At 30.4% G+C, this 27,203-nt stretch overlaps 2 protein-coding genes across 2 annotated transcripts in view; one reads left to right on the top strand and one right to left on the bottom strand.

The window, feature by feature from the left end:
- Positions 1-13,766, top strand: part of LOC135130921 (katanin p80 WD40 repeat-containing subunit B1) — a 93,002-nt gene extending 79,236 nt beyond the window's left edge. Inside the window, exon 9 of the mRNA XM_064058384.1 lies at positions 12,960-13,766. Coding sequence (XP_063914454.1) covers positions 12,960-13,215 — 256 coding nt within the window. The 3' untranslated portion in view covers positions 13,216-13,766. The remainder of the gene's footprint in view (positions 1-12,959) is intronic.
- On the bottom strand, positions 75-12,624 carry LOC135131054 (uncharacterized). Its single transcript, XM_064058578.1, has 7 exons — positions 12,590-12,624; positions 1,369-1,556; positions 793-1,313; positions 639-744; positions 475-585; positions 267-419; positions 75-215 (listed from the first exon to the last, which is right to left on the bottom strand). The coding sequence occupies exons 1-7, from the start codon at positions 12,618-12,620 to the stop codon at positions 126-128; spliced, it is 1,200 nt and encodes a 399-aa protein (XP_063914648.1). The 5' UTR covers positions 12,621-12,624; the 3' UTR covers positions 75-125.
- Positions 13,767-27,203: the final 13,437 nt, after the last annotated feature.

The raw sequence follows: 27,203 nt of genomic DNA, 5'->3' as shown, positions 1-27,203 counted from the left end.
ATAATAATAAACACATAGATATTAGTATTTATTAATTTGTTAATAGAGTAACAATAAGTACAAACACGTGATGATAATAATCGTAAATAGTGGTTGCTCGACTTTTAAAGACAAACGTGTTGACATTATTTTTCTGCATTGGAATTATAGCTGCTTATAAATCTACTTCTTAAGTTAAGTAAAACAGAACCGATGCCGTAGATTTGTTTACCAATCTGAAATCAGGACTTTTGTATTTTTAGCAAACCATAAAAGAGCACACTTACGTTGACACCTAGCTCCAGATTAATACTGTGTTGCAAAAATTGCAGGCGCCACGGTACCATAGTATTAATCAAAAAAATCACATATGTCCGTTTGTTTGCTGGGTTAAGTAAATACCAGTCGACATTAAGTAACATTTCGCTGACTCGATCAGTCTAAAACGATAACAACAACAATAATAGTAATAATACAAAGTCCTTAACGTGGTACTTCTTCCTCCATCGCTTGTCCCGATAAAATCAGCAACGAGAAAACATAACCCGAAATCATCGACAACAGCGTAATGCGCACCAGCATCAGCTTCTCTTGAAAAAGCAAACCCTGTAACGTTATTTTATCATCGTCGTTGTCAGCATTTTGCGACAGCTACTTACAGAAAACATGATCACAAAAAGTATGATGGAAATCCCCACACCACAACCGGTTAGCGCAAAGTACCCAATGAGGAAGTTCATTTCGTCTTGCTTCTTGTTGCCAAGACTACAAATTCATGCATTAATTATTAATTTAGAATCTACTAGAAATTACCAGATGATCTCGTTATGTCTCTGAATGCAAAAAATAATCCTTCTGCTGAACTCCTTCTGGTAGCTTTCGTCGTAGATCAATTTTTCTAAGTCCGTTTCTTGTTTATTTCTTTGTTCGGTTAAACACTGGACGTGTTTACTCAACATCATTAATTGAAATCGCATGTGGTGGCTGTAGTATATGAAATTTGCGCAAGGTACTATCGTTGCGTAAGCTATAAATGGCAGTGTGAGTTTGTACAAGTACGATAAGGTGGTACTGTATTTGGGACAGTAGTCAGTGGCGAGTTTAATAGCAAAAAACCTGTCATAGTCGACACTCGTTGGTAAAACGAAGACGGAACCTACAGCAGTCGCAGTAAGAAATGTCGCCGCTAGTACCATCGATATAACTCTTGATTCTTTCTTGATGCGTTGACGGATTTCTGGGCCCGCTGCGTCCATGTCCCAGACGGTCATTTCGTCGGAGATGTGGCTGATGTAGTCGTTTTTGAACAGAGCCATCGCTACACCTCCTAGACTCTGACGGAGTTCGAAACGACGGTATCGTGAAAGTGGATATAGTTATACTACTTACGAAAAATATGCCGAAGAAGAAAGGTCCATAAGACGCGAACTGCTGACTGTTGAATATATAAACGATGAAGTATGTTTGAACCAATCCTAGACCTCCATGAATTAGGAGTAAAAGGACCAGAAGAATTTTTACCACTTTGTATTCGAAAATGTCGCAAGAGAACAGTTTGGCCAGTTTGAGGAAATCAACTGAAATGAATAGAACAGAAGGTGGTATTAATTAACGTGAAAATTGGGTTCAAAATTTTCAAAAAAAATTAAAACAATTGATTCAATTGACTGAAAATTCCGGTCAAATTGTACATAATCTTTTTCTAATTATGAATCCAAAATCACCGTCACGACATCTAATCAAATAAATGTGAAAAATGAATACAAAATTTTCAAAAATTTTCCCAAAAAATTGTTAAAATTGATTCAATCGACTGAAAATCGGTGTCAAATTGTAGATAATCTTCCGCCAGTTACTAATCCGAAATCGCCGTCATGACATATAGTCAAATTAATATAAAATGTTAGTTCAAAATTTTCAAAAAAAAAATACATAAAATGGGTTCAATTGACGGAAAATTGGCGTCAAATTGTACATAATCTTCCGCCAATTACGAATCGGAAATCACTCTCACCAAATCAAGTCAATTACGCGTGAAAAGTGAGTTCAAAATTTTCTACAAAAAAATGGTTAAAATAGGTTCAATCCACTGAAAATTAGTGTCAAATTGTAGATGATCTTTCTCCAACGACTAATCCGAAAACGCCGTCGTGACATCTAGTCAAATTAATGTAAAAAAGTTAGTTCAAAATTTTCAAAAATTTTCCAAAAAAATGATTAAAGTGGGTTCAATTGACTGAAAATTAGCGTCAAATTGCACATAATCTTCCGCCAATTACGAATCGGAAATCACCCTCACCAAATCAAATCATATAACCCTGAAAAGTGAGTTCAAAATTTTCAAAAATTTTCCAAAATGGTTAAAATCGGTTCAATCGACTGAAAATTGGTGTCAAATTGTAGATAATGTTTCGCCAACTACTAATTCGAAATTGCCGTTATGACATCTAATCAAATTAATGTAAAAAAATTAGTTCAAACTTTTCAAAAATTTCCAAAAAAAGAACTACTTAAAATGGGTTCAATCAACCGAAAATTGGTGTCAAATTGTAGATAATCTTTCGCCAACTACTAATCCGAAATCGCCGTCATGACATCTAGTCACATTAATCTAAAAAAGTTGGTTCAAAATTTTCAAAAATTTCCAAAAAAAGATTAAAATGGGTTCAATCGACTGAAAATTGGTGTCAATTGTAAATAATCTTCCGCCAATTACTAATCCGAAATCGCCGTCATGACATCTAGTCAAATTAATCTAAAAAGTTAGTTCAAAATTTTCAAAAATTTTCCAAAAAGATGCTTAAAATGGGTTTAATTGACTGAAAATTGGCGTCAAATTATACATAATTTTTCGCCAAATAAGAATCCGAAATCGCCGTCATAACATCAAGTCAAATAAACGTGAAAGTTCAAAATTTCCAAAATTTTCTAAAAAATTGACTAAAATAAGTTCAATCGACTGAAAATTGGTGTCAAATTGTAGATAATCTTTCACCAATTATGAATCAGAAATATCCGTAACAACGTCAATTCAAGTAAACGTGAAAAATGAGTTCAAAATTTTCAAAAATTTTCCAAAAAAAATGGTTAAAATCGGTTCCATTGATTGAAAATTGGTATCAAATTGTACATAATCTTCCGCCAAATAAGAATCCGAAATCACCGTCATAACATCGAGTCAAATAAACGTGAAAGATTAGTTCAAAATTTCCAAAATTTTCAAAAAAAAATAGTTAAAATCAGATGGATCGACTGAAAATTGGTATCAAATTGCACATAATCTTCCGCCAATTACGAATCGGAAATCACCCTCACCAAATCAAATCATATAACCCTGAAAAGTGAGTTCAAAATTTTCAAAAATTTTCCAAAATGGTTAAAATCGGTTCAATCGACTGAAAATTGGTGTCAAATTGTAGATAATGTTTCGCCAACTACTAATTCGAAATTGCCGTCATGACATCTAATCAAATTAATGTAAAAAAATTAGTTCAAACTTTTCAAAAATTTCCAAAAAAAGAATTAAAATGGGTTCAATCAACCGAAAATTGGTGTCAAATTGTAGATAATCTTTCGCCAACTACTAATCCAAAATCGCCGTCATGACATCTAGTCACATTAATCTAAAAAAGTTGGTTCAAAATTTTCAAAAATTTCCAAAAAAAGATTAAAATGGGTTCAATCGACTGAAAATTGGTGTCAATTGTAAATAATCTTCCGCCAATTACTAATCCGAAATCGCCGTCATGACATCTAGTCAAATTAATCTAAAAAGTTAGTTCAAAATTTTCAAAAATTTTCCAAAAAGATGCTTAAAATGGGTTTAATTGACTGAAAGTTGGCGTCAAATTATACATAATTTTTCGCCAAATAAGAATCCGAAATCGCCGTCATAACATCAAGTCAAATAAACGTGAAAGTTCAAAATTTCCAAAATTTTCTAAAAAATTGATTAAAATAAGTTCAATCGACTGAAAATTGGTGTCAAATTGTAGATAATCTTTCACCAATTATGAATCAGAAATATCCGTAACAACGTCAATTCAAGTAAACGTGAAAAATGAGTTCAAAATTTTCCAAAAAAAATGGTTAAAATCGGTTCCATTGATTGAAAATTGGTATCAAATTGTACATAATCTTCCGCCAAATAAGAATCCGAAATCACCGTCACAACATCGAGTCAAATAAACGTGAAAGATTAGTTCAAAATTTCCAAAATTTTCAAAAAAAAATAGTTAAAATCAGATGGATCGACTGAAAATTGGTATCAAATTGTAGATAATCTTTCGCCAATTATGAATCAGAAATATCCGTAACAACGTCAATTCAAATTAACGTGAAAAATGAGTTCAAAGTTTTCAAAAATTTTCCAAAAAAAAAATGGTTAAAATGTTTTCAATTGACTAGAAATTGGCGTCAAATTGTACATAATTTTCCGCCAGTCACGAATCGAAAATCACCGTCACCAAATCAAGTCAAATAAACGTGAAAAGTGAGATCAAAAGTTCCAAAATTTTCCAAAAAAAATTGTTAAAATCGGTTCCATTGATTGAAAATTGGCATCAAATTGTACATAATCTTCTACCAAATAAGAATCCGAAATCACCGTCACAACATCAAGTCAAATAAACGTGAAAGGTGAGTTCAAAATGTCCAAAATTTTCCAAAAAAAAAATTGTTAAAATCGAATGAATCGACTAAAAATTTTTCATTTCTTAAGATTTTTGATTTCCAATTATTGGTTTCAGTTTTTTATTTTCAAAATTTTTACAATTTGCCGATTTTTCAATGTTCTGGCCTTATAATTATTTGTTTTTTCAATTTTAATTTTCTCAATTTTTTTGTTTCTTCCATTTTTGTTCGATTTACAATTTTTCAATTTTTATTTTTTTTGTTTCTTCAATTTTACGATATGCATCTCAAGTTTTCGTTTTTCAATTTGCATTTCAGGAATTGTGAATTTTTAGATTTTCAGTTCTTAATTTTTTCAATTTTCCATTTGCAATTTTTCACTTTGCTTTTAACTTCTTTTTTTTTAATTTTAATTTTTTTGGATTTCGATGTTATAATTTTTGTTTCTTTATTTGAATTTTTCAATTCTTCAGTTTTTCAATTTTTTGTTTCTTCAGTTTTTTGATTTGTAATTCTTTCGAGATTTTCAAGTTTAAATTATTCAGTTTTTCAATTTTCCAATTTTGAATTTTTTCATTTTTCGTTTTATTTGTTTCAGTTTTTTATTTTCTTTATTTTTCAATTATTCAATTTTTCGATTTCACAGTTTTTTGTTTTTTCAAGTTTTCGTGTCTTCACTTTTTCTACTGTCGATTTTTTGTTTCTTTAGTTTTCAGATTTTGCAACTTTTTGATTTAAAATTTCTCGAGATTTCAATTTTTAATTTTCCAATTTTTCAATTTTTGTTCAACATTTCGCAATTTTTGGTTCCGCTTTTTAGTTTCTTTATTTTTACAATTTTGCGATTTCCAAATGTTCCGATTTTATAATTTTTTGTTTTTTCATTTTTTGTTTCTTCAGTTTTTTAGATTCTGCAATTTTTCGATTTAAAATTTCTCGAGTGTTCAATTTTTAAATTTAAACTTTTTCATTTCTAAAGATTTTTGATTTTCAATTTTTGGTTTCGGTTTTTTATTTTCTTGATTTTTACAATTTGTCGATTTTTCAATGTTCCGGCTTTATAATTTTTTGTTTTTTCATTTTAATTTTCACAATTTTTTTGTTTCTTCAATTTTTGTTCGATCTACAATTTTTATATATTTTTTTGCTTATCTTAAATTTTACGATATGCATCTCGAGTTTTCATTTTTAAATTTTTCAGTTTTCTGATTTTCCAGCTTTTGTATGTTTCAGTTTTCAAGATTATGCAATTTTTCGATTTTTCAATTTACAGATTTTCAATTTTTCATTTTTTTGTTTCCTCAATTTTACTATATGCATGTCCTCGAAATTTCGTTTTTCAATTTTGAGATTTTTAATTTTTCATTCAATTTGCAAATTTTCGTTTCGGTTTTTTTCTTTTTTGAAATTTTATATTTATGTTCTGGATTTATAATTCTTTTTTTCAATTCTTCAAATTTTCATTTTTCTGTTTTCATGTTTCAATTTTTCAATTTTTCGATTTTTCAATTTTTAGATATTGCAATTTTTCGATTTGCTACTTTTCGTTTCATTTTTTTATTTTCTTTATTTTTTCAATATTCGATTCTTCAGTGTTCGGATTTTATAATTTTTTGTTTTTCAATTTTTCCTTCAATTATCAGATTTTGCAATTTTTGATTTAAAATTTCTGGAATTTACAATTTCTTTTTCAAATTTTCGATCGTTTAATTTTTCATTTTTTCAAATTTTTGATTGGCAATTTTTGATTTCGGTTTTTTTTTTTGTTTATTTTTACAATTTTTTATTTTTCACTATTCTGCAAATTACGAATCCGAAATCGCCATCACGACATCTAGTCGAATAAACGTGAGAAGTGAGTTCAAAATTTTCAAAAAGTTTCCAAAAAATGGAAAATTTTGTGCAAGCGACCTAGAATTGGTGTCAAATTGTAGTTAATCTTGTGGCAATTATCAATCCGAATTAGTCATCTTAACATTTAGTGGAATAAACGTGAAAAGTGTGTTTACAATTTTCAAAATTTTCCAAAAAAATTGTTAAAATGGTTTCTCTCGACTGAAAATTCGTTTCAAATTATAAACAATCTTCCCTCTAATTACGAATCCGAAATCGCTGTCACGACACCTAGTCGAATGAACGTGCAAAATTTTCAAAAATTAAAAAAAAAATTATTGATTCAATCGACTGAGAGTTAGTGTTAAATTGTAGATAATCTTCCTCTAATTGCGAATACGAAATAGCCGTCTTGATATCTAGTCCAATAAACCTGAAAAAGTTAGTGGAAAATTTTCAAAAATTTTCCAAAAAATTATTAAAATGGCTTCAATCGACCGAGAATTGGTGTCAAATTGTAGATAATTTTCCGCAAATCACGAATCCAAAATCGTCGGTATATCTGGTCGAATAAACGTGAAAAATGAGTTCAAAATTTAAAAAAAAATCAAAATGATGGAAAAAATTGGTTCCAGCGACCGAAAATTGGTGTCAAATTGTAGATAATCTTTCGCCAATTATGAATCCGAAGTCATCATCTTAATATGTAGTGGAATAAATGCGAAAAGTGAGCACAAAATTTGCAAACATTTTCCAAAAAAATTGTTAAAATTGCTTCAGTCGACTGTGAGTTGGTGCCAAATTGTAGATAAATTAGATAATCTTCCGCCAGTTATGAATCCTAATCCATCGCCACTACATCTAGTCAGAGAAACGTGAAAAGTGACTTCAAAATTTTCAGAAATTTTCCAAAAAAAAAATAGTTAAAATGGGTTCAATCGACCCAGAATTCGTGTCAAGTTGCAGATAATTTTCCGCAAATTACGAACCCAAAATCGTCATTACGACAGCTAGTCCAATAAACGTGAGAAGTGAGTTCAAAATTTTCAAAAATGTTCCAAAAAAGTTCAAGCGACCGATAATTTGTGTCAAATTGTAGATAATCTTTCGCCAGTTTGTGAATCCGAAAAGGTCGTTACGACATTTAGTCGAATTAACATGAAAAATGAGTTCAAAATTTTCAAAAATTTTCGAAAAAAAGAAAAATATGGATCAAGCGACCTAGAACTGGTGTCAAATTGTAGTTAATCTCGAATTATCAATCCGATTCGTTATTTTAACATCTAGTAAACAAACGTGAAGAATTCAAAATTTAAAAAAAAATGTAAAAAATTTATTCTATCTACCGAGAATTTGGGTGAAATTGTAGATAACTTTCTGTAAATTACGAATCCAAAATCGTCATTACGACATCTAGTCGAATAAACGTGAAAAGTGTTCAAATTTTCAAAATTTTTCAAAAAAAAATAGTAGAAATGGATTCAAGCGGCCGAGAAATTGTGTCAAATTGTATATAATTTTCCGCAAATTACGAATCCAAAATCATCTTTACGACATCTAGTCGAAAAAACGTGAAAAATGTGTTCAAAATTTTCAAAATTTTTCCAAAAAAATGGTTAAAACGGGTTCTCTTGACTGCAAATTCGTGTCAAATTATAAACAATCTTCCTCTAATTACGAATCCGAAATCGCCATCACGACACCTATTCGAATAAACGTGAGAAGTGAGTTCAAAATTTTCAAAAAATTTCCAAAAAAAAATGGTAAAAATGGGTTCAAGCGACCGAGAATTTGTGTCAAATTCTAGACAACCTTTCGCCAGTTATGAATCCGAAATGGTCGTTACGACATCTAGTCTAATAAACGTGAAAAGTGAGTTCAAAATTTTCAAAATTTTTCCAAAAAAATGGTTAAAATGGGTTGTCTCGACTGAAAACTCATGTCAAATTATAAACAATTTTCCTCCAATTACGAATCCGAAATCGCCATCACGACACCTAGTCGAATAAACGTGAGAAATGAGTTCAAAATTTTCAAAAATTTTCCAAAAAAATGGTAAAAATGGGTTCAATCGACCGAGAATTTGTGTCAAATTGTGGGTAATCTTTCGCCAGTTATGAATCCGAAGTGGTCGTTACGACATCTAGTCTAATAAACGTGAAAAGTGAGTTCAAAATTTTCAAAATTTTTCCTAAAAAATGGTTAAAATGGGTTCTCTCGACTGAAAATTCGTGTCAAAATATAAACAATCTTCCTCTAATTACGAATCCGAAATCGCCATCACGACATCTAGTCGGATAAACGTGAAAAGTGTTCAAAATGTTCAAAAATTTTCCAAAAAAAATGGTAAAAATGGGTTCAAGCGATCGAAAATTTATGTCAAATTGTAGATAATGTTTCGCCAGTTATGAATCTGAAATGGTTGTTACGACATCTAGTCTAATAAACGTGAAAAGTGAGTTCAAAATTTTCAAAAATTTTCAAAAAAAAAAAAGAAAAATGGATCAAGCGACCTAGAACTGATGTCAAATTGTAGTTAATCTTTTGCGAATTATCAATCGGATTCGTTATTTTAACATCTAGTGGAACAAACGTGAAGAATTCAAAATTTTCAAAAAAATGTAAAAAATTTATTCTATCTACCGAGAATTTGGGTCAAATTGTAGATAATTTTCTGTAAATTACGAATCCAAAATCGTCATTACGACATCTAGTCGAATAAACGTGAAAAGTGTTCTAAATTTTCAAAATTTTTCCAAAAAAATGGTAAAAATGGATTCAAGCCGCCGAGAATTTGTGTCAAATTGTAGATAATCTTTCGCCAGTTATGAATCCGAAATGGTCGTTACGACATCTAGTCTAATAAACGTAAAAAGTGAGTTCAAATTTTTCAAAAATTTTCGAAAAAAAAGAAAAATATTTATCAAGCAACCTAGAACTGGTGTCAAATTGTGGTTAATATTTTGCCAATTATCAATCCGATTCGTCATCTTAACATCTAGTCGAATAAACGTGAAAAGTGTGTTCAAAATTTTCAAAATTTTTCCAAAAAATTGGTTAAAACGGGTTCTCTTGACTGAAAATTCGTGTCAAATTATAAACAATCTTCCTCTAATTACGAATCCGAAATCGCCATCACGACACCTATTCGAATACACGTGAGAAGTGAGTTCAAAATTTTCAAAAATTTTCCAAAAAAAATGGTAAAAATGGGTTCAAGCGACCGAGAATTTGTGTCAAATTCTAGATAACCTTTCGCCAGTTATGAATCCGAAATGGTCGTTACGACATCTAGTCTAATAAACGTCAAAAGTGAGTTTAAAATTTTCAAAAAATTTTTCGGGAAAATGGTAAAAATTGGTTCTATCTACCGAGAATTAGGGTCAAATTGTATATAATTTTCCGCAAATTACGAATCCAAAATCGTCGTTACGACATCTAGTCGAATAAACGTGAAAAGTGTGTTCAAAATTTTCAAAATTTTTCCAAAAAAATGGTTAAAATGGGTTCTCTCGACTGAAAACTCATGTCAAATTATAAACAATCTTCCTCCAATTACGAATCCGAAATCGCCATCACGACACCTAGTCGAATAAACGTGAGAAATGAGTTCAAAATTTTCAAAAATTTTCCAAAAAAATGGTAAAAATGGGTTCAATCGACCGAGAATTTGTGTCAAATTGTGGATAATCTTTCGCCAGTTATGAATCCGAAATGGTCGTTACGACATCTAGTCTAATAAACGTGAAAAGTGTGTTCAAAATTTTCAAAATTTTTCCAAAAAAAATGGTTAAAATGGGTTCTCTCGACTGAAAACTCATGTCAAATTATAAACAATTTTCCTCCAATTACGAATCCGAAATCGCCATCACGACACCTAGTCGAATAAACGTGAAAAATGAGTTCAAAATTTTCAAAAATTTTCCAAAAAAATGGTAAAAATGGGTTCAATCGACCGAGAATTTGTGTCAAATTGTGGATAATCTTTCGCCAGTTATGAATCCGAAATGGTCGTTACGACATCTAGTCTAATAAACGTGAAAAGTGAGTTCAAAATTTTCCAAAAAAAAAAAAATGAAAAATATGGATCAAACGACCAAGAACTGGTGTCAAATTGTAGTTAATCTTTTGCCAATTATCAATCCGATTCTTTATTTTAACATCTAGTGGAATAAACGTGAAGAATTCAAAATTTTCAAAAAATGTTTCAAAAAAATGTAAAAAATTGATTCTATCTACCGAGAATTAGGGTCAAATTGTATATAACTTTTCGCAAATTACGAATCCAAAATCGTCGTTACGACATCTAGTCGAATAAACGTGGAAAGTGTGTTCAAAATTTCCAAAATTTTTCCAAAAAAATGGTTAAAATGGGCTCTCTTGACTGAAAATTCGTGTCAAATTATAAACAATCTTCCTCTAATTACGAATCCAAAATCGCCATCACGACATCTAGTCAAATAAACGTGAGAAGTGAGTTCAAAATTTTCAAAAATTTTCCAAAAAAATGCTGAAAACGGGTTCAAGCGACCGAGAATTTGTGTCAAATTGTAGATAATCTTTCGCCAGTTATGAATCCGAAATGGTCGTTACGACATCTAGTCCAATAAACGTGAAAAGTGAGTTCAAAATTTTCAAAAATTTTCGAAGAAAATGGAAAACTTGGTTCAAGCGACCTAGAACTGGTGACAAATTGTAGTTAATCTTTTGCCAATTATCAATCCGAATTCGCCATGTTAAGATCTAGTGGAATAAACGTGAAAAGTGAGTTCAAAATTTTCAAAAATTTTTCAAAAAAAATGGAAAAAATTGGTTCGATCAACCTAGAATTAGGCTCAAATTGTAGATAATTTTCCGCAAATTACGAATCCAAAATCGTCGTTACAACATCTAGTCAAATAAACGTGAAAAATGCGCTAAAAATTTTCAAAATTTTTCCAAAAAATGGTAAAAATGGGTTCAAGCGACCGCGAATTCGTGTCAAATTATAAACAATCTTCCTCTAATTATGAATCCGAAATCACGACATCTAGTCGAATAAACGTGAAAAGTTAGTGCAAAATTTCCAAAAAATGTTCAAAAAAATGATAAAAATTGATTCAATCGACTGAGAATTGGTGTCAAATTGTAGCGAATCCGAAATCGCTTCACAACATCTAGTCAAATAACCGGGAAGAGGGAATGCAAAAGTTTCAAAAAAATTCCCAAAAAATTATTAAAATTGATTTAATGGACTCATAAATAACACTATGCAACACTAAAAAATTCACAGAAAGTTCAGATAGTGTTTAAGGTTGGGTATACTCCATATACTAAAGAAAAAAATGTTTTATAGTCATATCACATCACAAAACATAGATAACGGGTGTTTTGTTTTTCTTACTTAATGGGACACTTGATTGCATTTAATCGTAAAAATATCGATTTTATGTATCCACCCATGTTTGCAGACTTCTGTTGGTGTCTTCAGAGGGATACTCCGAGATTTGGCTACAATAGGAATGCCAATCGTTCGAAAAAAAGACCTTTTTCAATGAAAAATGAAGTATTGCTTTATTCATTTTGTATGATTTCAAAAAATTCAATAAACACTTTTCATTTTGAAACCTGATGTAATAGGTTGGGTAGCTATACTCCATATACTAAAGAAAAAAATGTTTTATCCTCATATCACATCACAAAATATAGATAACGGGTGTTTTGTTTTTCGTACTTTTTGGGACACTTGGTTGCATTTAATCGTAAAAATATCGCTTTGATGTATCCACCCATGCTTGCAGACTTCTGTTGGTGTCTTCAGAGGGATACTGCGAGATCTGGCTACAATAGGAATGTCAATCGTTCGAAAAAAAGACCTTTTTCAATGAAAAATGAAGTATTGTTTTATTAATTTTGTATGATTTCAAAAAATTCAATAAACGCTTTTCATTTTGAAACCTGATGTGATACGATTCTTTCAAGTATAATCCTCAATTGAGTTTGAGGTAAGAAATTTTAACTACATACTGTGCATTCTGTGAATTTTATTTTTTTTTAATTTGTTGCATAGTGTAATTGGTGTACAATTTTCGAAATTTTTCAAAAAATAAAGTTAAAGTGGTTAAAATTCACCGAAAATTTGTCCCAAACTGTAGATTATTCATACCTTTCATTATTTTATTTACGTTGTAATCCATTCTGCTGCTGGACACCGACTGAGCGATTTTATTCATCATTTTAAGGATAGAAATAAAACCGTCATGCATTACTTTTTACTTGACGTTTCGATTGCGCAAATATCGATAATAATAATCAATTATTCATTTTTTATCACTTATACTCGTTTGAGTATTCCTTGTAACATCATTACCGTAGAAAAATTCTTGAATAATTAAATAATTGGCAGGTAAATGCACTTTTTTATCCGTATATTTCAATAAGTTTCTTGAAAAGGATTTTTTTAACTGACGAATTGGAACACACAAAAGTAAATAGACAAATCAACACTGGTACTAAAAGTTTCTCTTTCATTCCAGATACATGACGACGGGTTGCAACACCCTCAAACTCATCCTCAAGCACTTCGGTCACGTGATCAAGAACAACGTCCAGTCGCCCGTGGGCACCTTCGGCGTGGACATCACCCGCGAAGAAAGGTACAAGAAGTCCGTGAAGTGCCACGAGGTCCTGCAGAAGTTGCGAACGCTGATGGCCAAGAAGCAGTCGATGCCGGGCTCCGTCGGCTCCGCCTTCCGAGAGGTCACGACGCTGATGCAGAGCACGCTCGACTGACGTCCGCCCAAGCTGGCCCAAGTCAAGCATCGGAGCGTCTGAGGCGCCGCCATGACTGCAGAAATGGTCTCGAATCTCTATTTTTTAACTAAGTTTTTTCCTTTAACGTTGTGATCCAGTCGAAAAAATGCGGATTTTGCGCTAGGACATTTTTTTGGCTTCGTAACCCGTTCTGTAATAGATGAAGACTTGCAATTCCGTCCAGAGAACGAACAAGTAGGAGTATTTTGTATGAGGAGTAGTTGCGGATTAACAGTTAACGATACTTAATTGAGAGTTACTAAAGTAGTTAGGTATTTATTGTAACTGAGTAGGTGTAGACGAAGAGAATGATGGCGGTTGGTGGTGACAAAATCTGGTTTCTTGCCTGTTTTATTAACACGTTTTGTGCCATTTTTATGTTTTTTTAACGATTTTAATTGTGTTTTTTGAACGGACCCGCTGGCAGAAACTAACCTCGAGGTTTCTCTTTTTTACCTGTAGTGTGTTGTATCATAACATGTAAAATAATAACTATTGTAATATTATTTATAATAAAAACTATTACTTAAGGGGGTGTTTACATTCGTCGTGGGGTGAAAATGTCATTTCCTTAGTGCTGACTATTATTGATAAATATAGTAGTCCACACATTATAACATTATATAGCTTGACAAAAGCATTGCTACTATAACTGCCCGATTCCTTGTTACTAATAAGTGTTTAATTGGTTGCATAAACTATATGACATTAAGTTAAAACTGACAATTTTATTTATCTAAAATAAAAGAGTATTATCATTATATTTATTATATATATTTTTTTTAAATGTGCAAGGGTTTTCATTGGAATTGAAAATGAGATCAGGTAAATTAATAGCTATTTAACAATTTTTTTTTATATTTTTCTTTTTCTCAATTTGAAATTTTTCAGTTTTTGGATTTTTCATTTTTTTTTGTTTTCAGTTTTTCGTTTCTTCAATTTTTGATTTGCAGGTTTTCTAGTTTTCATTTTAGATATGTAATAATAATTATAGTTTTTATTAGTTGTTCACTTTTTCAATTTTTCGTTTTTGGAATTTTTTTATTTTTCGATCTTTGAATGTTAGTTTTTGGACTCTACATTTTTCGATTTAATTGGTTCTTTGATTCTTTAATTTTTTCTCGATTTTTAGTTTTTCAATGTTTCTATTTTTCGTTTCTTCAGTTCTACAGTTTTGTCAAATAAATGTTATATAAATTTGGTTATGGTTTATGAATCCGTGTTGAATTTTTATCTTCGACATCGAAATTTTTGTGCAAAAATAAAACAAAATTGAATTACAATTTTTCGATTTCTTGATTTCTCGATTTTTAGTTTACTTAATTTTCGATATTTTAGTTTTACAATTTTTCAATTATTGCTTTTTTTAAATTTTCATTTTTACATTTCTCAATTTCTCTATTAATCAATCCTTTGATTTTTCGATTTTTCCTCTTTCCAATTTATCGATTTTTGAAGTTTTCGTTGTTCCAATTTTGGGATTTTTCAATATCTCCAATTTTTTATTTTAAAATTTTTCACTTTTTTGATATTTCGATTTCTCGATGTTTCGATTTTTTGAATTTTGAATATTTTGATTTATCGTTTTTTTTTAAATTTAAATATGTATTTCAGTTTTAAATTTTCCGGTTTTTCGATTTCTCCATTTCTCGGATCTTTGGATGTCTCAATTTTTTAATTTCGATTTCTGGGCTTTTCCATTTTTCAATTTATTATTTCTTCAAGTTTTTAGATTTTTAAAATTCTCCATTTTTCGATCTCCCGATTTTAACCTTTTTAATGTGTATTCCAATTTTTCGATTTTGGAATTGTCGATTTCTTACATCTCAATTATTCGTTTTTTCGATTTTAAAATGTTTTTACTTTTCGTTCTTTTTTCGATTTCTGGATTTTTCAAGTTTTCGATTTCTCAATTTTTCAACATTTCAATTTTGAGAATGTCTTATATTTTTCAGTTTTTTGATATTTTCATTTTTCAACTTTTTAAATTTTAATTTTTCGACTTACCGGAAATCGATTTTTGGGTTTTTCAATTTTTCGACTTTTCAGTTTTGAGATTTTTCAATTTGTCGATTTTTTAGTTTTTCATTTCTTTAGTTTTTCGATTTTTCAAGTTTTCGAATTTTTAAATTTAAAATTTTTCAATTTTTCTATTTTATTTTTTTTACGTTCCGATTTCCCGATTTTAATTTTTTTATGCTTTTCAATCTTTGGTTTTTCTAAATTTTCATTTTTCCATTTCTCGATTTTTCGACTTTTTAATTTTGTGTTTTTTTTAATGTTAAATTTTTTGTTATTGTAATTTTTCTATTTTTCTAAATTTTAGATATTTAGATTTTTCGACATCTTGAATTCTCGATCTTTTTTCAGTTTGAATTCTTCGGTTTTTCGATTTTCCAAATTTCGATTTTTCAATCTTTCGACTTTTCAGTTTTGAAAATTTTCGATTTCTTGATTTTTCAGTTTTTGATTTTCCAAATTTTAGATGATTCAAATTTTAGAGTTTGCAAATTTCACGAGTTTTCAGTTTTTAATTTCGTCAATTTTTCGATTTGCAATTTTTCGTGTGGGTTTTTAATTTTCTTTATTTTTTCAATTTTCAGCTTTCAATTTTCCGTTTCTTTAATTTTTCATTCGCAGTTTTTCTAGTTTTCATTTTAATTATGTAACACTCCTAATAATTATAATTTTTAAAGATGTTCACTTTTTCAGTTTTTCGTTTTTGGAGTTTTTCAATTTTTCGGTGTTTGAATGTCACAGTTTTTGGACTTTACAGTTTTCAAGATTCTATAATTTTTCGATTTTACAATTTTTGGATTTTCCAATTTTTCAATTTGAATGGTTTTTCTTCTTTCCCATTCTTCGATTCATTATTTTTTTTTTAGATTTTTAAGTTTCTCGGTTTTTAGTTTTTCATTGTTTCAATTTTTCACTTTTTCGAGTTTTTAATTTTTCGAATAAACAAAATCGAAAAATTATAAAATAGAAAAATTGTAAAACTGAAAAAGTACAAAATGAAAAAAAATTGGAAATCAAGAACTTAAAAAATCAAAGATTGAAAATGTAAAAAACTGAATAAACAAAAAATTATAAAATCCAAAGAAACATTGAAAAATTAAAGGTAATGGAAAAATGAAAAATTGTGATATAAAATCAAGAAAATGAAAATTACAAAATCGGGAAAATGAAAATATGGAAAATCAGAAAAATATAGAAATTGAAAAATTCCCAAAATTGCGATGTTGAAAACTTGAGATAGCCAAAAATTTAAAAATCGAGAAATCAAAAATTTTTAAAATTGGAAAATTGAGATATGAGAAATCGAAAATTCCAAAAATGGAAAAATTGAAACACATTAAAAAATAAAAATCGGGCAATCGAAACATAAAGATTATAAACGCGAAAAATGGAAAATTAAAAAAATCGAAAATTTAAAATATATACTAGAAAAATCTAAAATTTTGAAAATCGAAAAACCAAGAAATCGAAATCGAAAACTTGAGACTTCAAAAGATCGAGAAATCGAAATAGGCCGAAATCGGAAAATTCAAAATTGAAATATTTACTTAAAAAAAAGGTAAACGGAAAAATCGAAAAACCAAAAAAATCGATAAACCTAGATATGAGAAACAGAAAATTCCAAAAATCGAAAAATTGAAATACAGATTAAAAAATTTTAAAAATCGAAGTTAAAAAATCGTAAAAACAAATTCCATTCGATTTTCCGTTTTATCGATTTTGCAATTTTTTGTTTTTTCAATTTTTTCCAATTTTTTAATTTTCCGATTTTTCAATTTTTCGAAGTTTCTACTTTCCAAATAAACAAAATGGAAAAGTTATAAAATAGAAGGAATTGAAGAAACGGAAAATTCAAAAATCGAAAGATTAAAAATTGAGAAACTTAAAGATCGAAAAATTGCGGTCGAAAACACGAAAATTATTGTAAAATCTAAATATTGAAAATTGGAAAATCGAGGAATTGAAAATGTGAAAAATTGAATAAACGAAAAATTGTGATCTCAAATCCAGAAAATGAAAATTAAAAAATTGGGAAAATGGTATAAAAAAAAATGAAGAACTTGAAACAACATCATTACGCCGAATATGTTCATTGCGCTACACATAACCTCAATTTAGTCCTTAATGATTCTGTTAAGAATGGATGACAACAACTTAACACTGAGATGAAAGAAAATGAAAAGTGTGTTATAAAAAAAACTTTAAAAAAGTTATGCCCCACCAGATGGTCATCGAGATTTGATTCTCTAATTGCCATTAGATATAATCTCTCAACAGTTATGAGCTGTTTGTCAAAAATTATTTTAACATCAAAAAAGAAAAGTGAAATAGATGAAGCTGTAGATCTTGGTAAAAAATGGATTAGTATCGTTTGTTATTTCAAATTGATCTATTTAGGCTATTTTTTTACCTGTTTTTTCGTCTATTTTTAAGGTATTGTAGCATTTTTTTAAGCAAACAATTTTGAGGTTGATTTTTGTGAAAAAAAATCGACATTATATGAAAATTATTTGAATTGCAAAAACCGAATGCTGTGAAATCGTGCAAATAATTTAAGATTATTTGAAACATGATAAGTCGTTAATCAAAATTTGTCCATCTTACATTTTTGCCAAATTTTTTAAAATTTATTAGTGTTTTTGGAAAAAAACTGAGTCAGTTCTTTCCCCTGTGTTGAGGACACCAAATCAAGCAAATTTCATTTCGGTCGAAGTATAAACACAAACAGTTGAAGTTAAGCATATTTAAAGACGCAGGGGTTGCAGTGATCTTAATTACCCCACTTTATAGAGGTTACTTTAATTGCTATAGGCAGTGGCTCAATTACGCTCCGCCCCTTGGTCTGACAACGAATGGAAAATTCATCACGGTTGAGATCGAGAGGGATGGGTAGTTTTCTTTTTTAGTTAATACATTTAGTTTTCTTTATATAACACGATTCCTTAAGAATATCTTTCACAAGGTAATTTTTCGTAGAAAAATAAGGATTTTACAATTAAGCTCCGCCTCTCGAATTACAATGAATGAAAAAGATCATCAGAGTAGAGACAGGGCGGGCGGGCGGGGCTTATATTTTTTCTTTTTGTTTTTCTTAATATACACAGCCATCTTACTTAAACTTAAAACATTATTAAAATGGTTTTTGCAAGGAAACATCGATTTTGCAATTATGGGGCGGAGCCTAATTGCAAAATCGATATTTCCTTATACAAATTTTCCTTGTTGTGAAAAAAAGTCTACACATACTAAAACAAAAAGACAAAATGTAAGCCCGCCCACCCGCCCTATCTCAATTGTGATGATTTTTTTTTTATTCGCCGAGAACCAAGGGGCGGAGCTTAACTGCAAAATACTTATTTCTTTACAAGAAATTAAAAACACATTTTTGAGTGTTGTTCAAAAAATACAAAGTACCTACAAAAACCCAAAATATAAACCCCATCTCAATTGTGATGACTTTTTTTTTGTTTTTACAAACTTAAAACACTTTTAAAATGGTAAATTTTTGTAAGAAAATCCGGATTTTGCAACTAAATTCCGTTGTCGACGATTAAGAAAAAATCATCACAATTGAGATAAGGCGGGTGGGCGGGGCTTATATTTTGCCCTTTTTGTTAATATACGTAGCCATCTTTTCACAAAAAGAAACTTAAAACATGTCTAAAGTGATAAATTTTTGTAGTAGTCAGTTTAAATGCTCCACTTTTTTTCTACAACCCCTTTAAATACGGCAAAAGTTGAACATCAAAGTTACTATCAACGGCAACTTGACAGTTTTTTCTAAAGAGTTGGCGGCCTATAAATGGATTCCCTAATGTTGTGTTAAATAAAAGTGTCTAGGTTATATTTAGTTGCAAAAACTGTGAAAATGTAGGTTAATTGAATTACGATGCTCATATTTGAATAAGATATGATGTTGTTTAATAATAGTGACGCTAAATTTCTTTTAGATTTCAGGTCAGTAATAAAAATAACTTCCAATATTCTTATCTTCAATGACTCACCTTTATTTTAACGCAGGGGTTCATAATTTCCTGCATTCTACGTTAAAACTGATTTCGTCAAATATCCAAATATAGAGAAATCAAGAGGGGTAATATCTGGTGAATAATTGGCCCTAGAATTTTTGATCCATGTTTATTCCTGTGCTGCAGTTCCATCGTGTTGGAAATAGCCACCATATTGTCATTTCTTGGCACTATTTTATAAATTTTTCATAAGTGGTCCACTGTTATGAAATCCATTACAATTTATTTTTGGTTATTAATTTTTTAATAGAGTAACAATATAATTCGCCGTGAACCAAGGGGACATAGCTTAATTGCAAAATACTTGTTTCTTTACAAGAAATTAAAAATGAGTATCGTGTGGTTCAAAGAATACTATGTATATTAAAAAAAAAAAAAAAACAAAATAGAAAACTCAAAAAAATTGTCAAATTTGCAACATTTTTAAATTTCACTGAATGCACTGAAAATTTATGAAAACTCTGCATGTACATTTCCACCTGCTGGTACTGGTTATATGGCGGGTAGTAAAAATTTAAAGTACAGTAGCGGCCAAAATAAAGTAGGATAATTTAGTTGGTAAACTGGAAATTAAATAGGTATTCAGTGAAAATGTTATTTAAACGTCAATAAAAATTTGAAAGTTACACTTACTTACACTAGGGAAATAAAAGTGTCTTACTTTATTCTGGGCGCCCCTGCATTGTTTTCATTATTTATAAATACAGCGTTTCCATAAATGTTCATACGTCAAGTGAATAATCGCAAAATTGTCAAAAAGGTCATGATTAAAATTTTCCACTTTAAAACCAAGGAAGATTACTATTAAATCCGAATCACTGGTTGTCTACCTCTCAGGCGCTGTTTATTGGAATTAGCAAGACAGATTTTTTAAAACTTTAAATAGGCTTAAACTGAACTCGATATTTATTTATGATTGTAATCAAAACAACTTGATTTATTTATTATTTATTTTACATTTATTTATTTTACATTTATTTTACATTTACATTTATCTAATGTTCAAGGTAAAATAGGTGAAAAAGTTTTTCAGAAATTTAAGTCTGTTTAAAAAAAAATGTCTTTTAATACCTTGTCGCTTGTGAGTAGAATTTTGGCAGGAAAATTTGTAAATGTGGATATAGATCCAGATACTTATTATAGAGAATTTAAAATTTGCTCTAATAACTAATCTCTGTCAATGTTGAATGATCGTTTTCAATGTTAAAACATGTGTTGTGAGACAAGCGCGAATCATTTCTAATGGAAAATTTTGAAAAAGATTTAATAATCAATTGGTTTAATAAAAATTATAGTTAAAATACAAATACTATGTAAACAGCATTTTCTTACATACTTAATTTAGTTGTATTTAATTTGAATTCTTATATAAGATGTTCATTTTATCTGTTCATGCCTGACAATTTTTGCATAGGCAACATATTATACATCCCAGAGACGACTTCATCCAATTTAATTTTTTTTTAATACGCAATTATAGCATTCACAGAAAAAAAATGACAAAGATGTCAGAATTAATACTCAATTTATTAATGGATCAGATTACAACGAAAACGAATTTATAATAAATAGAGAGCGGATTTCTAGGTTTAATGCTTTTTGTGAAAAATGTAAGCACTTCAAAACTTTTTTATATCTGTAACTATGATACAATTTGGAGTCATTTGACACATTTTTTTTATGCTTATTTGCTTTTTTTTCAATTTTATGCATATTAAAACTTATATGCTTATTTAATACTTTTTTCGACGAATATGAGTTTTAATGCATATTTTGTTCAAATGCCGGCCTTGTCGGGATGACAAATACTTGTTAGTTAGGCGTATCGTATCGTATGCATTTTACCTGGACTTGACCATTGAAGTACACCTACTCAAGACCCTTTCTGTGAATAGGTTCCGGTCGTTTGGGTAATAAAATTTTATTATAGGATTGGAAAAATACTCCATAGATTTTATAATTTTAAATCCTTACTTCCGTTGATAATGAATTAGAGCTTTTAACCAGATGTTCTTTTTCGGCATTTTGCGGCAAGACCGTTGAAGATTTTCTAGAAAAAAGGATTATTGTACTCAACTACCTACCTTAAAATTTTTCTAATGGAAACTTTTAAGTAAATGAACCGTTTATTTCACAACCATCAGTCTATCGTATCTGGGCGGGGTTTATATTTTTTCTTTTTTTCTTAATATACATAGTATTCTTTGAACACGATACTCAAAAACACGTTTTTAATTTGTTGTAAATAAATAAGTATTTTGCAGCTAAGCTCCGCCCCCTTGGCTCACGGTGAATAAAAAAAATCATCACAATGGCGATAGGGTGGGTGGGCGGGCTGCCTTACATTTGTCCTTTTTGTTTTAATATGTGCAGACTTTTTTCACAACATGAAACTTAAAACATGTTTAAAATGGAAAATTTGTACAAGGAAATAACGATTTTGCAATTAGGCTCCGCCTCAAAATCCATATTACCTTGCAAAAAGGTGCCATTTTAACCATGTTCAATTTTCCTTGTTGTGAAAAGATGGCGATTTAGATAAGAAAAAGAAAGGCAAAATATAAGGCCCACCCACCCGCCCTTTCTCGATTCTGATGATTTTTGTTTTATTCGTTGTAAGCTGTGGGGCGGAGCCTAATTGCAAAATCGATACTTTCCTACAAAAATGTACCATTTTAAACATATTTTCCTTTTCTTGTTGTGAAAAGAAGACTACACATATTAATAAAAAAAGGGCAAAATGTAAGCCTTTGTTTTTTTCATATAATGGTCTAACTCGAGGCTGCAATTTTTGGACTAATTAAATTTGAATTTCTGAAGTTAACCGCCTTCGTTGATGTGGGGTTAAGGTGGAATTATACGTATTTTGCAAGTGTAGCTACTCAATTTAGACATTTATTAAGGAATTTAATGTTACTCTTTTATAGTACCTTATTATATTATAGGTTAGGTGGTGTAATTAATTTTTAAGGGGGTTAAACTCCTCCGCCTCTTCACAGCGGGTTTCCATAATCCTTAAATACAGAATAAAGTGGACAATCAAAATTTCCTGGTTTGATTACAGAAAATTTTAAATTCAAAACAAGGACTTTTTGAGACAATACATATTTTAAAGCAACAGTAAAGTGATTTTTTTACAATAATTAATCTTTATTTAATGAATTTATTACGGGTAGATTTTAGATGGGAAGTAGTATTTTTTAATATAACAAGGACCTTTAAAATACGTTACTTTATCAGCGTGAAGGTTTTCAAGCGATTCTACGATGTTTAACACACAAAAAAGAGGAAAAAACATCAAAAAAGGCAATTTTTTTTTTTAAAGATTCCTCTGTTATATTTAAACCATTTCCAGGGGTCTGGAACATGAAAAAAGTTGCTGTTTGATGTACAACATCTCTATTAATGTCATATTATCACCGAAAAAAAATTGTCATATACAGAGAGCGGATTTCTAGGTTTAATGTTTTTTGTGAGAAATGTAAGCACTTCAAAACTTTTTTATATCTGTAACTATGATACAATTTGGAGTCATTTGACACATTTTTTTATGCTTATTTGCTTTTTTTTCAATTTTATGCATATTAAAACTTATATGCTTATTTAATGCTTTTTTCGACGAATATGAGTTTTAATGCATATTTTGTTCAAATGCCGGCCTTGTCGGCATGACAAATACGTGTTAGTTAGCCGTATCGTATCGTATGCATTTTACCTGGACTTGACCATTGAAGTACACTTACTCAAGACCCTTTCTGTGAATAGGTTCCGGTCGTTTGGGTAATAAAATTTTATTATAGGATTGGAAAAATACTCCATAGATGTTATACTTTTAAATCCTTACTTCCGTTGATTATGAATTAAAGCTTTTAACCAGATGTTCTTTTTCGGCATTTTGCGGCAAGACCGTTGAAGATTTTCTAGAAAAAAGGATTATTGTACCCAACTACCTACCTTAAAATTTTTCTAATGGAAACTTTTAAGTATGTGAACCATTTATTTCATAACCTTCAGTCTCTCGTATCTGTCGTAGTACAGTGTTATACGTGGTTTTCCCTTGTTACATGTTGAGTTCTTTTTGGTATATTACTAATATTTTAAAAGAATGCCGAAAGTAAAATCGACACCGGATGAGTGGATAAGGGATTTTCCAGAATTAAAATTAGAAAACAACAAAATATTCTGCAGAGCTTGTGTGAAAACCGTAAGCCCACTAATTTTTTTTATCTATTTTCCTTTGTTAATCCTGTATATGTACGTTGTTTTAGATTCAAAGTGATAAAATAATATTACGTGACGCAACATGTCAGAACGACTCTTCATGTAGAAAGGAAGAAAATGTTTGAAGTTTCTAAAATTAAACAGCAGACTATACATGAATCTGTTGCATCTACTTCCAAAAAAGATGAGCAGTTTCAGTTTAATTTCGATTTATGTAAAATGATGATCCAGTCCAATATACCTTTAAAAAAATTGGAGAAAGGCCCTCTTCAAGAATTCCTTGAAAAACACTGCAATCGACATATTCCGGTTGAAAGTACTCTCCGAAAAAATGATGTAGGCCCAGTGTTTCAGCAAGTTTACAACGAAACTAAACATAGCATTGGAGATAATTATTTATGGTTCGCTGTCGATGAAACAATCGATAGTTGTGGAAGATACGTGGCAAGTTTAATTGTTGGAATCTTAAATGAAAATTTCCCTAGTCGAGGGTATGTAGTAAGTTTGAAAATGTTAGATAAAACAAATGGCAATACGATTACCAGATTTGTAAATGACAGTCTTACGTCACTAGTTTTGCCAATAAAATTTTATTGATGATCTCGGATGCAGCTCGTTATATGTTGAAAACAGGGAATAATCTAAAAATATTGTACCCCAATTTAATTCACTCTACTTGCATTGCGCACGGTTTAAACAGAGTGGCTGAAGGAATACGTTTGCACTTTCCTACTGTTAATAAATTAGTGGCAAATGGTAAAAAGATTTTTGTTAAAGCCCCACTAAGAGTGCAACATTTTAAGGAAAAATTTCCAAACATACCATTGCCCCCAGAGCCGATTATAACGAGGTGGGGAACATGGTTACAGGCCACATTTTATTATGACAAATATATCAAAGAATTTGAGGAAGTAGTTACGGAGTTTAGCGAAGATTCTTCTCAATCGATTAAAGATTGCATAAATATTTTGGAAAACAAAGATTTGCGACAAGATCTAGCTTTTCTAAGAAGCAATTATCAATTCGTATGTGAGGTAATAGAAAAGTTAGAAAGACCCAACATGTTGTTGGTAGATGCCATAAACTTAGTGAAAGAATTTAAACAACAAGTAAACGCAGTAAGGGGTGATATTGCTACTAGAGTATCTCAAAAACTTGACGAAGTGTTAAATAAAAATGCAGGTTTCGGTGTTCTTTCCGACGCTGCTCGTGTTTTACAAGACCAGAAGGTGGAAAATTTGGAGTTAGATTCAACATTAGTTGCAAAATTCAAATTTGCGCCAACAACGAGTGTGGATGTTGAACACACATTCTCCAATTTTAAACACATTTTAAATGATCGGCGAAAAAATTTTACAGTGGACAACTTGGAACATATTACAATCATAAATAGTTTTAAAGAAAACTGAAATACGTGTGTAAAATATAAAGTCTAGGATTATTGTAATAATATTTTATCCAAAGTTCTAAGAAGTGTTCTTTGGTTTGTAATATGATTATGTTTTTAATGCTTTTTTGTTTAAAATAAAACTTTTTTATTGAAAATGTTGTGCTTATTTAAGCGCTTATTCTTAATTTTGGTTCTGATCATTGCTTAAAATGGGTTGCCTATGCAAAAGAATCAGGCGTGAACAGATAAAATGAACACTCTGTATTGCAAATAAGTGTTACAAGACCTGTACTTTAACAATAAATAATTAAAAATGTCAGTTTGTTTTATTAGACTTATATTCAAATTAATTATTTGCATATGCATAAGTTAGGCAACCAATGTTGCGTCACTTTATGGGTCCCCACAATTTTTGTAACAATGTAGAGTTGTTCCAGGAAAATTGCTCGGGACTCAGCAGATCTAGAGTTCGAAGACAGCTCTAACCCACCTTCTCAAGTCCCAACTCCACCACCCCCAAACGTTAAAAATATTCCAGCTAATTACCCCAATCTGATCCCGCCTGCCTCCTGCCCGTCTGCTGCCTGACCCCGTAATTAACCCTCACACGTGAACATAAACTATTACCTCCGTCAAAATCCGACGTTCCGTGAAAACAAGGGGCAGTCCGGAATTTTTACGGTCCTTAACGAACCTTCCCTTACGCAACAAGTCTCGTTTACGTGTGTGTCGAAGAAACATAAAAAAAATTGTACACTTCCTACGCACGGAAGGGAAACCGTCAGCTGGACGTCGAAACATTCAAATGAGCGGAAATCGATCATTACGTAACGAATAGTTCACCTTTTGTGAAAACATGAAAGGCTGCGATTAAAACAAAAATAATTAAGTCGCTTTTGGGCACGAAACGCCGCCGCTTGCAGCCGATTCGGAAGTTCCCACAATCGGGTCGCCGGCTTCGCAGAAGAGTCATAATGGAAATGAAGCGACTAAACGCAAAGAGTGTGCATTGTTGGAAATTGTGTTCTTTCACGGGTTAGTTTTTTCGGGGATTGATACTTCTTTTGCACGCATTTCTTTCGATTATTGTTATTAGGCGATTGTGCGTTTCGAAGAAGGTGAGGAATAATGCGAAGATTATGGTGATCGGGGAAATTGTATTTTATTAGCGTGGGAGCTGTGTTTAGCGAAAAAAGGGTATAATTTACAAGCTTGCAGGTGGGAGTTGTGTCTGCTGAGCTGGAGGTTGTGACTATGAGGTATAGTGGGTCACGGGACTTCGTAGATGGGGCACCAAATAACTGCTCCATACTCCAGTCTTGATCTCACCAAAGGAAAAAATAGTATGATAAGGGTCCACTCATTGACAGATTCGCTACAATTGCAAAAATATTTACTAAGATAAGGGCGGGTGGGCGGGGCTAGTACTACTTAAAGTGTCTATTTCAATTTGGTCTAAATTCAAAGATAATTTTCTCAAAAAAACCTCTTTGGCTGTCACAAATGTTTCTACATCCATGACAGGATTTTCTAAAAAATATTTAAACCATAATCGCAGTCGGGACCAGCATACGTAAATTTTTTTACGACATATTTTTTTACGAATATTTTGTCTAAGACGAGCTTGTTTCATAGACGAACAATATTTTTTTGTTATTAAGCCAGGACCGTTTTAGTCATAATATATTTACTTATCCCCTCTAAAAAATTGATGACGTCATCTCAAAATTTTGCTGAATAAATCCTATCTAAAATCTACAAAATATGATGAGTCTCTTCTTGTAATTTATCACCCCATTCGTATTTTTTGGATTCGGATATATAGGGTGACTCAAAAAATTTAATGAATGCGCAAATTTATTTTATTGATTTAATCAGCAACTACAAAACCGAATGCTTTGAAATCTAATGTGAAAAAAAAACATAATAGGCATGCAGTCGTTACGTTTCCGATAGCGAGGGAAGTACTGTCTAAACTCTTTAGACCAATTTTTCTCATTTTCCCATTTCTCCATTTCTCAATTTTTCAATGTTTCAGTTTGGGATTTTTTCACTGTTTCGATTCTTTAATTTTTCTTCCATTTTTAGGTTTTTCAATATTTCAGCTTTGGAATTTTGCAATATTTCGTTTCTTCAATTTTTCAAATTTTTGATATTGTGTTTTCTCAGTTTTTAAATTTTTCGATGTTTTAATTTTTCAGTTTTTAAAGTCTTAGGTTTTTAGATTTCTCACTATCTCGACTTTTCGATTTTTCAGTTCCATGATTTTTCAGTTTGTCGAATTTTTAAATTTTAGATTTTTTGTTTTC

This window comes from Zophobas morio, unplaced genomic scaffold (genome assembly GCF_036711695.1).
Source record: "Zophobas morio isolate AGI-343-1 ecotype UQ-CSIRO unplaced genomic scaffold, CSIRO_AGI_Zmor_V1 ptg000018l, whole genome shotgun sequence".
In the NCBI taxonomy this organism is placed as follows: Eukaryota; Metazoa; Arthropoda; class Insecta; order Coleoptera; family Tenebrionidae; genus Zophobas; species Zophobas morio.
Note: the sequence above shows the minus strand (reverse complement) of the source record. Positions and strands in the feature narration are given on the sequence as shown.

Bases quoted from the DNA above. Each gene is read 5' to 3' on its own strand.
- LOC135131054 (XM_064058578.1), bottom strand. From the start codon at position 12,620: ATGGATTACAACGTAAATAAAATAATGAAAG. The intron at 1,557-12,589 runs GTATGAATAATC...TATTCATTTCAG, and splicing joins CGTAAATAAAATAATGAAAG to TTGATTTCCTCAAACTGGCC. The intron at 420-474 runs GTACCACGTTAA...TTATCGTTTTAG, and splicing joins GACAAGCGATGGAGGAAGAA to ACTGATCGAGTCAGCGAAAT.